The 14799-nt window shown below is 47.5% G+C and overlaps 1 protein-coding gene across 1 annotated transcript; it reads left to right on the top strand.

The window, feature by feature from the left end:
- The first annotated feature begins 251 nt into the window (after positions 1 to 251).
- Positions 252 to 623, top strand: LOC112461722 (secreted acidic protein 1A-like). Its single transcript, XM_025027065.1, has one exon. The coding sequence runs from the start codon at positions 252 to 254 to the stop codon at positions 621 to 623; it is 372 nt and encodes a 123-aa protein (XP_024882833.1).
- The last annotated feature ends 14176 nt before the right edge of the window (positions 624 to 14799 follow it).

Genomic DNA, 14799 nt, shown 5'->3' with positions numbered 1-14799 from the left:
CGTATAATACGGCCCGCCACGAAGCCACCGGCTACACCCCCGCGTATCTCATATTCGGCCGAGAACCAATCTCCCCTCTCAACCGGGAGACCGCCCCAAGCGCCGCGGCCGCTCCGCCGGACGAAACGCGCCGACACCTCGAGGTGGCCTACGAACTCGTGAGAGTACACTTGACGCGCGCTTTTCAGAGACAGGAAAAATATTTTAATCTACGACGCCGCCAGTGGGCACCGAAGGTCGGGGAGTGGGTAATGTGGGTATGGAAACGCGAATACCCACTCTCCAACAAAGCCGCCGCGTTTAACGCCAAACTGGCACCGAAGTTCCGCGGGCCCCTCGAGGTGCGCCGAATTGTATCACCGGTAATCGTCGATCTCCGCGACAAAAGCGGCAAGTGGAGCCGCCATATCCACGTACAAGATTTAAAACCCGCGCCCGCCGCCCCCGCGCCTGACGTCAATGAAGAGGACAATGACACCGAGACCGACACCGGCGAAAATGACATCGAGGACGACGGCAGTACCGAAACCGAAACCGACAACGATGAAAACACGGAACCGGGAGATAACGACAATAACAACAACGAAACAAATTCAGAGGACGACGACGGAGCCGAAGATTAGGCGAAAAGCAAACCGCCCCACTCCCAAAAAGGAAAATAAATATCGGCGCCGAAAACAAAAAGCTCACAGACGAGCCATGGCATCCGTCACGAGCGAAACGTTGATCGAGAAGGATATCCTCGAGGAAATCAACAAGATCCTCGCCGAGCCAGAGGAATATGACCCGGCCCACCCGGACATCGGGCATACCTGGTCGAGGCTCTTCCACAGAGGGTCCGCCGCCGCCGCCGCTCTCGCCAAGAGTACCGCACCCGCAGGCGCACCGCCGACACGCAAAAACGTGCCGACGGTCGGCTGCACGATCCAACGGTCCGACGAGCAGCAACGGCGAAAATTAGAATGGCTCACCACCCCGCCGCCGCCACTGAGCCAGCCGAGACCACGCGCCGTGCCGAGAGTCACCAAAATAGAGAGAACAAAAGTCGACCATACGGAGGAGGCCATACGGAGCCGTCTAAAACCCCTGGCATCGCCACCGACACCGGCCAACAACCCGCCAGCACCGGCGAGACCCCCGCCGATACCAATTACCGGCCCGACGGCACCTCCAGAGGCAGCCACAACGAGGATCCTTGCGCCTCCGCCGCCGCAACCAGCACCAGCCGAGGTCCGACCATTACGGGCGGAAGGGACCCAGCCACCGCCCCCGATCCCGGTAGCCGTAGAGGACGGGCACATCATATGGGTGCCCCATTACCATGCGCACGTCTCCCGGCAGCACAAAACGCGGTCGGGAGGCAAGCGATGGCATATCAGATTCAACGCAACCGGCTCCGTCCGCAGCATTCGGGAAATTAAACCGAAAACGTAGAGCGCCGAATTCGCGCTTTCCAAGGAGGGGGGTGATGTAACGATGCACCACCAAACATGCATCGTTCCGGCAGGAACACCACGCCGAGACCACCCCGCCGACCACCCGCGGGGGTGAAGAACGGGCACGATGTGCCCAGCGTATTTTTTAATCATCTCATACGTTAGGAAGTCCGCGAATAGACTTAAACGCGGCAACCGCTTCACCGCGCCGAGCAGTGCCGAAGACGGCCGAAGACCGCCGAACGCGATCACGGCGTCGGGGCGCCGCGATCCCCGATCGTTCCGCCGCACCGGCCCGGCGCTCGCAATTGCCGTCGCTACCCCCACCACGCCGCGACGCCGCCATGACGCCGCCGCGACGCGTATATAAGCCCGGCGTCGCTGGCACAGAGCGCGATTCCCGATCATCCGTCTTCCCGACAACACCGATCCTGAATTCCCGCACGAAGCCAGTCCAAACGCAAGGTAGAGCGCCTCCGGCATTCTCTGTATTCGCCGAGTGTGTCTCGGCTAACGACCAGCTTTTCGCACCTCTGAATCACCCGAAGCCGTCCGGATCCGAAGGTAGAGCGCCTCCGGCATTCTCTGTCTTCACCGAGTGTGTCTCGGCGAAGGACCAGCTTCTCGTTATCCAAATCATCCGAAGCCTGTCCGGACAAGACGGTAGAGCGCCTCCGGCATTCTCTGCCCTCGCCGAGTGTGTCTCGGCCGACGACCCGCTTCCGCCGCGTTATCCACGCTTCGCGATCCATATCGCCGCTGCGCTTCGCGCCATTTTTCCGCGCTCCGGGCCGCGCTGGCCGGGAAACCGGCGCCGCCCGTGCCGATACCTGCCACCACGCGATTCGGTCCGCGCGAATACCAAAGCAACGGCTCCGCCCCGCACATACCGCGGGTTGCCCCGCGCCGCCCGCGACCAAACTAACGTCGCCTCGCACGCATCGACCCATTGTAAATGCCGCGAGCGTAGATTGTAATTGTTAAAGAATAAATTTAACTATTTTCTTTTAACCGAGACGCGCCTTCATTTCGTTAACTTCGCCATCCGTCTGCTTCTCCGCACCTCCTTCGAACCCCGGCCAGCCGCGAGCTCGATCCGTGCTTCGAAGACAGGTTGTTTTATGGCGCCCGAACAGGGACTCGAACCCTGGACCCTCAGATTATAGACCATGACCATTATTCCTTTGGGCGGTTTTATAAACCCGACAAATTATAGACCATGTAACTTAACGTAATATACACAATATGTATTTTGTTGACAAGCATTTATATTTTTAATAGCATATGTTAGGATTCTTAAGATGTGTCACGCTAGAGATTAATGCGTGAGATAGTCAGAAAGTTTATTTTTACGACGAAAAGTCATTTCCTTAATATATTAATATTCTAATATATTAAAAGGGGGTTTGTGTGAATATTTTTACCTTCTGTAATATAACAAGTGCTTCTTATTCCTAATTCTCTAAAAGCCTTAACAAAATTAGAACCATTGTCTGTAACAATGGAAACTATTTTTCATGGTTTACTCCAAATGAACTATTAATTTTCATCAGTAAATCGCCAATGTTTCGCCATGTATGACTTTCCGAAAATCGTCTGCACGCAATAGCAGCCGATTTCCTTTCCAAAGTCTTTTGACAAATTTGAAAAATGGATCAAAATTTATATTTCAATATATGAGAAAGGGAGAGGACATCTTCAAGAGTAATTTTATGCGAATGTGTTTACATATATATTCTATATGTATATTTGCGCGCGCGCATGCATACACACGTACACGCGCACACACGGAATCAAGTTCTCTCTGTACTCATTAAATTCATTGATAACTATTAAAAGTATAATACACGCACCCAGTGAACTGTAACACCTATAAACCGACGGTTAGCTGTAGTCCAAATGTCAGCTGTTGTACAAATGTAGGACGTTTCTTTTATTGCCTCCTTGATTTCTGCGATTTGGTTGGTAAATTGCTCATTTATTTTTTTACTTAACGTATATCGTGTGAGATGTCTTAATTGCTGATCCCCGCTTTTTATTTTAAAATCTACAACGTAACAAATCATATGACATATTTGATAAACATTAGCATTTTTTTTATATGTATAAATTACCGTCAAACATTTTTTTGAAAGCAGGCTTTTCTATGGTATTTAGAGGAACCATGTTTTCTAAAATATAGCTAGTCACGTTATTTTCAAATATTTCTTGAGAAAATCTGCAAGTTACTCTTCGGCAGACATCAATTCTTGCTCTCTTTATTTTAATATAATTTTTGTACTCATCCATAGCCCGATCATGTTTACCAAGATGCGATATAAAATTAGATAATACGTTCAAACATCCTTTAATGGGTCTGGAATTATTAGGACACTTCGTGCATCTTGCAACAATTGATGATCCATCTGGATTTGATTTTGTGAAATCAACATCAAAAAATTTCCCATCTAGATATGCCTTTTTCGAACATTTCCCTCTCAAAGCATTCATAGGATCATTAATTTCGACTGTATTATCTGACGTTGATGCTATTTCTGATGCTATTTCTGATTGAGATGAGGAACATGATGCTACATTGTCTATGTCCATATTGTCCATTATGGCAAAATAAACTTTCTGTAAAAGTGTTGCATCTAATATTATTGCAATGTTCTTCACGTAAGGAATAACAAATAGTTAAAGACTGAACCAGTGAATAGATCGCCAAAACGATTTTACGAAAAGGATTTACATTTTATACGTTATATTATAAACACTTACCTGTTATCGGTTGCGTTCTTGCTACAATTTCACTATAATTATCGATTGCGACAGTTATTCGTTACACGTCTTTCTGACTCAAAGTCTCTCAGACGACTGACCGGTCACTAATTCGTGATCTTTGTTTACATTTCTGAACGCGTGGATTAATAGGAGAATAATGTTGTGAATGTTGTGATGGTCAAGCGGCACGGTAGTAACCGCAATGTCATGCGGTCGTGCAATGATGGTAAACCCCCCGAAGTACAACAGACTCTCAAATACATTATTTGAAAAAGAAAAAGAAACAGTTTTCGCAACAGCTAATGCGAGAAAAGTTTATAAGTAAATTAAAATCATATTTATTCGTATACTATCGGTGACTCACGCTTTCATTTATTATACAAAGTGTTTGGCGATAACATATACATCCGTATAAAATTTTAATTCTTAATTGAATATTTTGAATTGAGAATTAAAAATTTAATCCCCAATTAAATATATTCAATTTGTTGAGAATCTAACGCTCGCAAAGTGAAAGCGAGCGTTGGGAATATTCGAGAACGCTCGATTTGCTCCAAAACGCGTTACTTGCCTTCTCCCCGTTTTTTTTGGTGTTTTCGCTCGCGCCCGGACCACAGGTGCACATCGCGTGATCGCTCGTACTGCGACCAATAGTCTGGTCGCTCGACGATTTGGAGCCAATCAGCGTTTCTCACGTCTCGAAATTTCCTCGCGGAAAAGTTCGGAGCTCCGGCCGTGGTCGCGTCGCTTGCTCCGGCCGGGAGCTCAGTGAGCCCTAGCCATTCGTACGCGACACTAATTGTCGATATCGAAAACGGAGCCGAATCGGAACGAATATAATAGCGAGTGCTGTGTAACTAACTTTAAATAAATTGACTGTTACATTTTCCACGAGAACCTAATTATTTGTGCTGTCCGGCGCGCGAAAACCAGGAGCGGTCCACTAAACACAATTAAAAATTAAAATATTTATTCTTAATTGAAAATATTCAATTAAGAATTAAAAATTTAATTCTTAATTGAATGTTTTGAATTAAAAGTTAAAATATTATTTCTCAATTCAAAATGTTTAATTAGAAATTACATTTTTAATTTTTAATTGAATATTTGCAATTGAGAAATAATATTCTAACTTTTAACTCAAAACATTCAATTAAGAATTAAAATTCTAATTTTTAATTAAACTTTAATTACATTATAATTTTAATTAATTTTTCACAACTCTGGCTGCGCGGCTACGCCGCTTCGTCGAAGATCTGCGCTAGCGAACCGGTAGACTTGCGTCGCAAGGTTTCCACGAATTTTTATCTCGGAAACGGCTGAGAGTTGCGCGCTAGCGCTTTACTATGTTTTACTGTTAGTGAAGGGTTATTATAGGAATAAGTTTCATTCAGAACCGTTTCCCGGTTCTCGCGTCAAGCAGTAGTATCTTTATTTCCAAAAAATTATAACCCAAGTGATACACATCACAAAATTATGTTACCTTATCAAAGAAGAGTCGCGCTTCAAGTGATCTATTACAATTACAAAAAAGAAATGATATCTCTTTAAATTACAGCGCCAGTTATAGAGAGAACATATATATTGCCTCAAAAAATAATTGTTGCACTACTTTGAAAAATCTTTACATGGTGTCAATTAAAAAAAGAATGTATGATAACAATTTTATAAGATTAAAAAATTTTATTTAAATTTAACAAGGAAATACAAGATATTTAAATACAAAGTTTACATGTGTATTTTTTAGTGGTCACAAAGAATTAAAGAGGTAACAGTACAAAGTAAAAATATTTTATTAAAATATTTAATCCAACGAGGGAATACAAGGTATTTAAATACAAAGTTTATATATGTATTTTTCAATAAAATAAAAGATTTAATCACAAAGAATTACAGAGGTAACAGTACAAAATAAAAATATTTTATTAAAATACATAAATTTTTCTTGTAAAAAAACTTGGCGTTGCTAGATCTTGAAATTTTAAATAAATAAGAACAACAATAAATAAAAATAATTCAGAGAAGAATGCTACGGGAGTAATAAAATGATTATCAGCGTGGTGTGTATGTGCGAGTGAGTGATATGGGTGTGCGTGATAACGGCGAATAATGCGGCTTGTAATTAAGTATAGGATAAGTTTATTTATTTATTTAAAATTTTGAGGTCCAGCAGCGCCAAGATTTTTACAAGAAAAATTTATGTATTTTAATAAAATATTTTTATTTTGTACTGTTCTTCTGTAATTCTTTGTGATTAAATCTTTTATTCTATTGAAAAATACATATATAAACTTTGTATTTAAATACCTTGTATTCCCTCGTTGGATTAAATATTTTAATAAAATATTTTTATTTTGTACTCTTTGTTTGGGCGCGCAATAAACGCGCCGAACGAATCGCCGAATCCGTTCCGCGAGAACGCGAGATATCGCGAATGGCTTCGCTCAGCCTTTCAACTATGAGACGACCGGGGTTTCAGCTTGAACGCGGACTCAATCGCTTGTTAGAAATTTGAGTGGAAGGCCCAAAAGACAGCAATTGACTTACAATATATATAAACTTTATTCGATATAGTAAAACAAAACTGACGAAACGCGAGACGTACATACAAATTAACGCGAATGCACTCGGCGCGCTGTGACTTGTAATATGCGTAGTTTTGAAGTGCGATTTACATAAAATGCGCACAGAAAAGCGGTAGAAACGATAGACGGTATCGCGAATGCAATTGTCGCGGTGTGACGGAGTTGCGAAACGCGGTCTAACGTCCGATGCCTACAGAGACGCGGTAGGTAGATACGGCAGGAAGCGAAGCACCGGGGCCACGACAGCGAGAGGGCTCGCTACGAGGCCGAGCGTGCTCGACCCCGCGGGATCGTGATCGTCGGTTTGGTAGGCTGGAGTTCGGGGACAACTGAGAGCTCTCAGTCGAGACTCGGAGCACCGGACCTCGTTTTATGTGTCGCCCTAGGAAGTTGGATAGGGTAGGCTTCGTCGAAGGCAGCAGAGAGCCGGAATAAGACGAAGTGCCGGCTCCTGTCGGAGCGCCGACTTAAATACCCCGACGCGGCGGGTTCGTTGAAAGGGAGGCCGGCGGTCGGGCGAGCCGCGTGGGGATGCTGACGCGCGCTCGCCTTCGGCGCGGATCGGCTCCTTCCGGCGGTGCCGAACTCATCGAGAATTTTGCGTGAGAAGCAGAAGAAAAGTATATCGCAGTACATAGAACAGACGGATACAATTTTTATATTAATAAATTGGGGGAATCCCTAACACTCTTACCTCTGTAATTCTTTGTGACCACTAAAAAATACACATGTAAACTTTGTATTTAAATATCTTGTATTTCCTTGTTAAATTTAAATAAAATTTTTTAATCTTATAAAATTGTTATCATACATTCTTTTTCTAATTAACACCATGTAAAGATTTTTCAAAATAGTCAACATCCGTCGCACGGCCACCAACGCGTATAGCATTGAAGTGGCCGGCGAAGGAAACAGGCGAAGGAGAAGGCGGACACCTTGGCCAATAAAATGGCCGAAGTGCTCGCGGGGAAGAAGGGAGTCCGTGCTGCGAGGCCTGAGCTCATGGCAGAGCTCAGGCTGAGCAACATGGATGATTCGGTGTCGGAGGCCGATGTTAGGGAGACCCTGGCGGAAAAGGGAAAGATCCCTCCGACCGCCATCAAGGTGGGTTTCCCGAAGCGAGTGGCGAACGGCCTCTACACTGTGGTCGTGAGCTGCCCGCTGACGCTGGCAAATTTACTTTCTCGGGAAAGAAAAATAGTCATTGGATGAGCCACAGCAAAGGTGGAGTTGCTGACAAAAAAGCCCCTCCAATGCTACAGGTGCATGTCGTTCGGGCACACCCGGGCGACATGCACCAGCGTGGTCGACCGCACTGGACTGTGCTACCGGTGCGGCAAGAAAGGCCACCTCGCCAAAATATGCACAGACGAACCACACTGCGTCGTCTGTGCGGGCGCGGGACGACCTGCCAACCATCGGGTTGGTGGAAAGTCCTGCAAAGTCCCGAAAAAGACGGGGGAAATGCCCCCAAAATAGGCAAGGCCCGGTTCCCTCGGCGGGAACTACGACCTAGAGTCGGAAGTCGAGAGGTTGCGGGAGCTCATGAAACGCGCGTGCGACATCGCGATGCCCCGCAGCCGTAAACCTCCCCCGCGGCGCGCCGCATACAGGTGGACCAAAGAGATTGTCGCTCTTAGGCGCTCCTCGGTCCAAGCGAAGAGACGATGGCTGAGGGCCCGCGCTGGACGTGGGGCCCTCACAGAGCCAGAGACGGGGGAGGCCTGGCGTTCCGCCCGCCAAGACCTCTCCCGACGAGGATCCATGGGGGCGTCCCTACAAGCTTGTTATGATTAAGCTTAAGCCATGGACGCCCCCTATTACGGAAACTTTGGACCCCCCGTTTGCTAGCAGAGTGATGGACACATTGTTCCCCGTCGGCGACGGAGGTGAAATAAGGTTCCCTCCACAGCCCGAGGTGGAGTGGGACGAAAAGCTGGGGGTCTCGGAGGAAGAGTTAGCGAGGGCCCTCCGCAGGGTCAAGAAGGGCAAAGCGCCTGGCCCTGACGGAGTACCAGGGAGGGCTTGGACCTTGGCCGCCGGGGGACTGACCGGTCGAATGGGACGAATATTCACTGAATGTTTTAAGACCGGTCGGTTCCCCAAGAGTTGGAAGGTGGCAAACCTTGTGCTGCTGCCGAAAGCAGGAAAACCGGCAGACGATCCGTCTGTGTACAGGCCAATCTGCCTGCTGGACGAGGCTGGTAAAATTCTAAAGAGGATTATAGCGGAGTGCCTCGTCCGGCACCTGTCCCGGAGGGATGGTCGTCATTTAAGCGACGACCAGTGAGGCTTCCGTGCGGGGAGATCTATTATTGACGCCATTTTTAGCGTCATCTCCCGCACGGAGGCCATGACGGGGGAAGGGTGGGCTGCGCTTGGCGTCAATTTTGACGTCAGGAATGCGTTCAACTCCCTCCCCTGGCCAGTGATAGGGAGGGCACTCGAGTATTTCGAAGTCTCTCCCTACATGATCCGGCTCATAGAAGATTATTTCCGGGGCAGGGGCCTTCTGTACGTGGACGGAGATGGGATTCTCGGGGTCAAGTTGGTCAGGTGCGGTGTTCCGCAGGGGTCCGTGTTGGGCCTCCTGCTATGGAACATCGTATACGACATGATCCTGAAGATCGCCCTATCCGCCGGCTGCCGATTAACGGGATATGCAGATGACCTGTATTTGGTGGTCGGCGGGAGGGATTGGGAAACAGCACTAGGTTTAGCTAACGTTGCTGCAGCGAGCGTGGTGCGCTCCTTGAGGGAACTGGGTCTTAGGGTTGCCCCGCAGAAAACCCAGGTTTGCTGGTTTTTCAATCGGTCACGGCGTGGTCCTGGTAGGCTGCGTAAAATCCGAACGGGAAGACCGGGTCGACCCGCCAGAGAACACAACATGGTATCTGCCGTGGCCGGGCAAGCTCTGCGGAAAGCACCTCCTGGAGGTCTCTGCATGAACGTGGAGAGCGCCCGCGTCCCAATACAGTCCCAGCTAAAATATCTAGGACTGTGGCTCAGGGAAGACGTCAGCCTCGGCGAGCACATTGCCCGCATCGCCCCCAGGGCAGGAATGGTGGCAAACAGCCTCGCAAGGCTATTGCCGAACGTTGGGGGAGCGGGCGGGCATGTGCGCCGCCTATACGTCGCGACGGTCCACTCCATCATTTTGTACGGAGCTCCGGTGTGGGCGGAGGAGGTGGCTGGCGACGGCCGCTTCAAGCGCGAGCTTGTGGCGGTCCAGCGCCATATAGCCCAAAGAGCCGCCCGCACCTATTGGACCGTCTTGCACGTGGCGGCGACGGTCCTCGCAGGGATCCCCCCAATAGATCTCGTCGCCCTGTCCCAGGCGGACATGGAACCACCGGGTCAGGAACATCAAAAACGAGATGGTCAGAAGGGGGGAAACTCCTGTGTTAACCCTGCGACAGAGGACTATGCTGAGGCAACAGGCCAAAGAGACCCTCCTCGAGAGCTGGGAGGAATATTTGGACGACCCCCAGCTCGAGTCAGGGAAGAGGGTCCGCGAGGCCATCCGGCCCGTCCTTCGTGAGTGGGCGGACCGGGTGGGACGCGGGATTACATATCATGCGGCACAGGTGCTCACGGGGCATGGTTGCTTCGGGGAGTACCTGTGTCACATAGGAAAGGAGCGCACCATGGAGTGCTACCACTGTCCGGAGGGGGCGGATACGGCGCAGCATACGCTGGAGTTCTGCCCAGCTTGGGACAAACAGCGCCGCACTCTCCGGGAGAGTGTGGGGCAGGACCTCTCCCTCCCGGTTATCATCGCTGCGGCGGTGGAGCCAAGGGAGGGAGAGGCCAAATGGAGAGCGTTCGTCGCCTTCTGCGGCACTGTAATGTTGCAGAGGGAGGCGGACAAGAGGGTCAGAAGGGGGGAGGTTGCTCCGCCCTCCCCCCCTGCCCTTTCAGGATAGTGAGGAGAAAGGAAATGTTGGGGAGAAGGGGCCGCAGGAGTGGCCAATGGTGCCAGAACCGTCACGTTAGTTCCGTGGTTTGGGCCCTCTGCCCTCTTTGGAGGGCACGGGGGGAAGGGGTCCGCCGCATAGCGGGGGTCCTTCTTTCCTCACTCGCCTGGGGGGCGGGCAACTGGGCTGGAAACCACGCGCCCGCTGCTGGCCCCCTCTGTAAAGGGGGGGCAGCAACCTCAGAGGGGGGTGGCGGACTGGGGTTAGTTCCCCCCAGGCCGCCACAAATTAGTAGGGGGATGGGGGACCGGTAACTGGTTGCCTGCGGACATGCGGGATCCCAGCTATCTAATATCTGGGCAAACCGGGTCTGTGGATGCTCCCCGATCCGGCTCCTCGTCCCCCTTAGGAGGATATGCCTCAAGACATTGCGTAAGGGGATCCCGGATGGTATCATTGCGTTTCCCGGGCCTCCCCCCCCGTAATACGTCAGGAAGGAACTCGTGGTGTTTTTTAGTCGGTAAAAATCCGACACTCCCCCGTCTTTTCCAGGAGGCGGGGGGTCTTCCCTCCAACTAGGGGGCTGCTGGGACTCAGTCCCGGCAGTAGAAGATTTTCACCACGTAAAAAAAAGTATATGTTCTCTCTGTAACTGGCGCTGTAATTTAAAGAGATATCATTTCTTTTTTGTAATTGTAATAGATCACTTGAAGCGCGACTCTTCTTTGATAAGGTAACGTAATTTTGTGATGTGTATCTGTTTAAAAAGAAGAATTTGAAACTTTCGTTAGGTGAATTGACTGTAGCGGACTATATTCTAAGATGATATACATTTATTAGGAACTTCGTTGAACGTATCAGATTACAATAGTAAGATGACGAAACATTTATTATATCCAGACAAGTAATGTTCTTATAGGTTAGATCAATGCGTAAATATATTTATATTAATATGTTATTAATAGCAAAGGTGACATAAGAAGTATGTTTATTCAAACAACAATTTAATATAACGTCTTTAATAGATTAAGCATAAAATGGAAATCGACTCTAAGATCAATCTTATATAATATAAAGTAAATTTAGAAATGCGCTCTTTACGCATTAATCCTCGTGTAACATAATTATAAATGTAAATAGGTCGCAGAAAATACTTATATCTACAACGAAATAATATACACATGCTCGTAAAAGTACTTTTTGTAGTATGATTTTTTACGAAATTACGGTAAAATCTTGTGCACAAAATTATTAGGAGGTCGAATATTTTAAGGGGATGCTGGAGCCGTCTGTATAACCGACAAAATTACCATTTTCTATGTTATCGACTATATCTGTCCTTATAATAGACAAAGATATAGACAAGGATAGCACGCTACATTGCACGCACACATACGCACGATGCACATCGACATTATACTTTTATATTACGCTTTCAAATCTTGATTTGGAGGGTTTATCGATGTTTTTCTTGTTGTGCAATTCGGAGGAACTTGTTTTCGCGTTCGTGCCAATGGTATTTCTCTTATATGAAATACATCTTGTGACGAGCTGACAGCTCGCTGCAACTCGAGACGCCATATTGGGATAAAAGTAGGATAAGGAAATCTGTACTTCCATAATTTTTTCTCGTTTTCTATATAAAATCGGAGTTTCCCCGAATCATTATAATGTATGTACTGCAATTCTGGAGAAGGATTTTTAGTTTTGTTAAATTAATACAACGCTACGTGACGACAAAAAATGCCGGTAAAACAGACGGCTCCAGCATCCCCTTAAGTAAGAATTTAATACTTTAAAATAAAGATCGGGAATGGCTATAGGAGTCAAACGCAGTTGTCAGTGCGTAAAAAAAACTTAAGCGATTTTATCAATCAAATATATATTCAAACGTTTCTGCTCGGGATTGAGCCATCTTCAGTGAAATATATAAAAAAGTTAATAAGTACTCCCATTCTCCTTATTGAATTGGTGAGTTTCGAGATTGAAAGATCCCAAAAGACAACATTGACTTTCGAATTAATATTTTAATGCTTTAATGCCTCGAGGATTTATCAATTGTAATCAAAATAAAAACCAAGAATTAATTATCTAAGATAACGCGTTACTAAGTGCACTCAGAGTGGAAGATGATTTTCTCGGTCACTCGAATTCTGCAACTAAAGATCGAGAACGTAACTGTAATGATATTACAGTAGTCGTAAAGCTCAGTCGGATGATCTCTGATTGTAATACAGAAGTCGGTGACTTACCTTGTGGTATATCAAATACTCGTATATATGAGCAGTTAAGATATTACATGAGGAATGCTCTTTACGACCGTAATGGCCGGTGCGGATTAGACAACAACGTGTTTTGTTAATGGCCGTCGTCGAAAACGTCCTTCCTTCCTTCCTTCCTTTATAATAGTATCGAATAAGATCCCCTCCGTTGTATGGAAAGTTCCGGGTATTCCTCGGATCCTGATTCCATGGTTATAAGACTCGGGGATACGTATAATCGGTATAGATCTCCTTGATAATGTCAGGATATATTTAGGAAGCTTAACTAAAGACGTGTTATCGCAAGAGAGACTCGACGACTTCTTCTGTCGCTGCCCTACTCCGTCTTCCAGCGGTGGAAACGCGTAGTAAAGTAGTGCCCCGCGCATCGACGAGTGTGCAACGGTCTCCTAGTCGTGCCGCGGCGGTGGGCTGTGCTACGGCTTCGCGTAGGGCCCGGACCTCTCTCTCCTTTTCTCTCTATCTCTATCTCTCGTGTGTGTGCTTCTAGCGCGCGTGTGTGTATGCGTGTTTGGGTGTGTGCGTGTGTGGGTGTGTTTACGGATTCGGGAGCTCTGTTCTACGAGCTTACTCTATCCTCTTTAAACAGGATCACTTGGGTTATAATTTTTTGGGGTAATTTTTCAGTTTAGCTACACCAGCACAGAAATCGATGAAATTAGGCTTTGCTCGGGGGGGTGTCAATCGCCCCGGATTTGCGATCAGTCAATGAGGCCTCGTGGTTTGAAGGACCAGAGGGGCAATTCCCTCACAATTTTAATTAGGCGAATAAAGCACAATAGCAAGCGAAAAAGCGACTCACCGTATCGTTGCCCGATGTTTTCGTGGTGATGGCCTCGTGGCGTCCGGTCCTCCCTGTGGTGATGGAGAGCGGAAAGCGTGCAGCAGGCTAGGATGTGCAGGCACTCACGTGCCGCAGCAGGCAGGCAGGCAAGACGTGCAATACGGTCAAGCAGGCGATATAGTAGGCACATGTGCAAGAGGCAAGAACTCAAGGCCCGGGATCACGGTCACGACTTGTCGAGCTCCGAAAATGCGAGTTCACTCGATTACTCCGAACAGTGCGAGAGCAAGGCGATTGTGTTCTCAAGTCCACGTTTGAACAGCGAATCCTCCCACGGTACTCCTCGGCTCACGCACTTGCGAATTGCGGCCGGAGCGAGTACTCATGGTTCCAAATAATTGCGGGCCACCCGTGGGCGGGCAGCACGAGTCGGGTGAGTCGCGCGAGTGTTGCTATCTATCGCGATCCGCCAACGTCTCGCGCGAGTCACAAAATTACGAATTTGTACGTGAATTAAACGCGCAACTTATCGGCTAATATGTACAACAGATAATGATGACGCAAACATTTAATATATACAGGCGAGCGCCAAACAGGCTTATTCGACGCGTTTTTGCGTAAAACAAAAGAATCTGGCAGAAAAAAGTGTCGCTCTGCCCCGCGAAGCAAGATATTAACAGTTAAAGTTGACGACTATCAGGTTATGAGACCTGTCATACCGACAAGATGTAGCGACTACGAACATGCCCTGTGGCCATATGCGCACGCTCAGTGGCCGCACGCGCATGCAAGAGGTCACGTGACAACTGTTTGGTTGGTAAGTCAGAAGTGTAACATAATTCGAACTGATATTTTTTCGGCGTATAGATTAGTGACGCGCTTTAAAAGTATTTAAGTGTTTAAAGCGTGTCACTAACCTAACCTAAGCAGGGCACACATGTGTGTGTGTGTGTGTGCCCTGCTTTAACGAAAATCACAACTTCTATAAAGCAGGGTATACACACGTACGTGTTTTTTTTTTTTTTTTTTTTT

This window comes from Temnothorax curvispinosus, unplaced genomic scaffold (genome assembly GCF_003070985.1).
Source record: "Temnothorax curvispinosus isolate PA1 unplaced genomic scaffold, ASM307098v1 QBEX01011693.1, whole genome shotgun sequence".
Lineage (NCBI taxonomy): Eukaryota > Metazoa > Arthropoda > Insecta > Hymenoptera > Formicidae > Temnothorax > Temnothorax curvispinosus.
Note: the sequence above shows the minus strand (reverse complement) of the source record. Positions and strands in the feature narration are given on the sequence as shown.

Bases quoted from the DNA above. Each gene is read 5' to 3' on its own strand.
- LOC112461722 (XM_025027065.1), top strand. From the start codon at position 252: ATGTGGGTATGGAAACGCGAATACCCACTCTCCAACAAAGCCGCCGCG.